The sequence below is a fragment of the Amphimedon queenslandica genome, unplaced genomic scaffold, assembly GCF_000090795.2.
Source record: "Amphimedon queenslandica unplaced genomic scaffold, v1.1 AMPQUscaffold_13355, whole genome shotgun sequence".
In the NCBI taxonomy this organism is placed as follows: Eukaryota; Metazoa; Porifera; class Demospongiae; order Haplosclerida; family Niphatidae; genus Amphimedon; species Amphimedon queenslandica.
The window spans coordinates 135856-137872 of NW_003546409.1; the positions used below are offsets into that span (position 1 = coordinate 135856).

The 2017-nt window shown below is 33.7% G+C and overlaps 1 protein-coding gene across 1 annotated transcript in view; it reads right to left on the reverse strand.

Moving 5' to 3' along the window:
• LOC100635739 (vacuolar protein sorting-associated protein 13A-like) overlaps window positions 1-1851 on the reverse strand; it is a 16147-nt gene extending 14296 nt beyond the window's left edge. The window contains exons 1-7 of the mRNA XM_019997739.1: window positions 1734-1851; window positions 1631-1682; window positions 1526-1577; window positions 1427-1471; window positions 1065-1181; window positions 702-994; window positions 158-308 (exon numbers count right to left, since the gene is read on the reverse strand). Of these exons, the coding sequence (XP_019853298.1) occupies window positions 158-308; window positions 702-994; window positions 1065-1181; window positions 1427-1471; window positions 1526-1577; window positions 1631-1677 (705 nt within the window). The 5' untranslated portion in view covers window positions 1678-1682; window positions 1734-1851. The remainder of the gene's footprint in view (window positions 1-157; window positions 309-701; window positions 995-1064; window positions 1182-1426; window positions 1472-1525; window positions 1578-1630; window positions 1683-1733) is intronic.
• Window positions 1852-2017: the final 166 nt, after the last annotated feature.

The following is a 2017-nucleotide window of genomic DNA, read 5'->3' on the forward strand; positions in this document are numbered from 1 at the left end:
TACACAGCATAAGTACATCAATATGTATCAGAAAATGTAATAAAAATTGGGGGTGATTTCGGAGTCATTTTTTGAAAAAAAACTATGGACTATAGCCTTGGGTATTTTTCAGGTTTAAAGCCATGCCACAGTACAGCGCCACATGTAGTTCCTTTACATTAAAGGTCCCAAGATGAAAGGATACTCCGATACCAGGTGCCTGCGTGTTCCATGGGGTCAGGTTTCTCTCTAAACTAATGATCAGAGAATAAGGTTGGACCAGAATCCTCTCAGCCACCACTCCCAATGTATTCCGATCAACCAGCACACTGCAATGAATAAATAATTAGATATAATTAAACACATTATTATAAGAAATAAAATACAACTAGGCGAATGTAAAACATTAAGGGGCGAGCAAAACGATTAACATTTCAATAACAATATACAATGTCTATGTAGACAATGATGTAGTGGCTATTAAATGTTTAATGATCAACCAGTATACTACAATGAATAAATAATGAGATACATATACACATACATGTACATGTACTATATACATGTATGCACATATTTATTAACTTAATTAAACTATTAATTAAATTTAACAAACTGCAATACTGTATACTACAATGAATAAATAATCAGATATAATTAAACACATTATAAGAAATAAAATACAATTAAAGTTATTCATTTATTAATTAAATTTAACGAACCGTGAGAGCTTAAAATTCTTAAGTGTCATTCCAAAAGTATCAATAGCACAAGCTCCTCCTTCTTCTCCTCCCTCTCCCTCAACCAAATTATTTTTAAGTTCAAATTCTCCAAGATTAATCATGAGGCCACTCCTCCCATCAACGGAGACAATAATGTTGGGAGCGTTCAGGATGAGGTGGAGTTGAACGAATTCTTCCCGAGCAATTTCGTTAGCTGCCAGTACGCCATCTTGAGCCACTTTAGTAGCCGATTTCACTAACTGAGGATTAATATCGATGCTTAAAGCAAAATCCTATACAACGATAAAAATGAATAAAATAATTATATAAACGTAACCATGGAAACATGCTCCACCCACTCACCAACAGCCTCTTAATAAGAGATGGGAATACGTAAAGTTGAACTTGAGCGATTTCAGCTCTGATGTTAGCTACTGGTGCCGTCGTAGCTATGGTAGGCAGCTGGAGTGGGACTTCAACCTATTTTGTTATAATGATGTGATTGTTAATATAAAATTAAAAACGTGTTACAGTGTATCAGGAAATTTTTTATGTTTTAAAAAATTGCACATGATTCAATTTTTATGTAATAAAACTGTGTCATGTATCATTAAATGTGGGCATATGCGTGATCAAATTTTTGTGAATTTCTAATGTTGTAAAATTAAATTCATAATTATGGTAAAAAAAACTAAAAATTTATAGACAGACGGTATAGTTATTACTTTTATTGCAACAGCTCTTTGCTGGGTCTTTGAAAAGAACAAAACCTTTAAAATTATTAAAAATCATATCCTTATAATAATTTCATTATATTTTTGTACTTTCTGCGGAGATTGAATCTTCTGAAGATCCATAATACCCAAATTCCCAATTCTAAAAATAGCACAAGTGTTACTAATAATAGAACTGTTACTATAGTAGCTCACTCAGCGTCAATAAAAACTTTGTTTTGTGTCATCTTAACCTTTGTCATCAAATCTATCAAGAAAGATTACAAATACATGTGAATTTCGAAATTACACAGCTCACTTGACAAATTCCCTTTAATTAGAGTCTTATCGCCTTTGACGAGTTCAAGTGAAACTTGACCCAACGCAACATCGAGATTTAACTTGGTCACTTGACTATGATCAAGACGTCCAACTCTTATACCTTTAACAAATAATTAAAAATAAAAGTATATGTACATGTACATGTACTTTTCTCTTCTTTCTCCCCTCTCCCCCCCCCTCTCTCTCTCCCTCTCTCTCTCTCTCTCTCTCTCTCTCTCTCTCTCTCTCTCTCTCTCCCTCTCTCTCCCTCCCTCTCTCCTC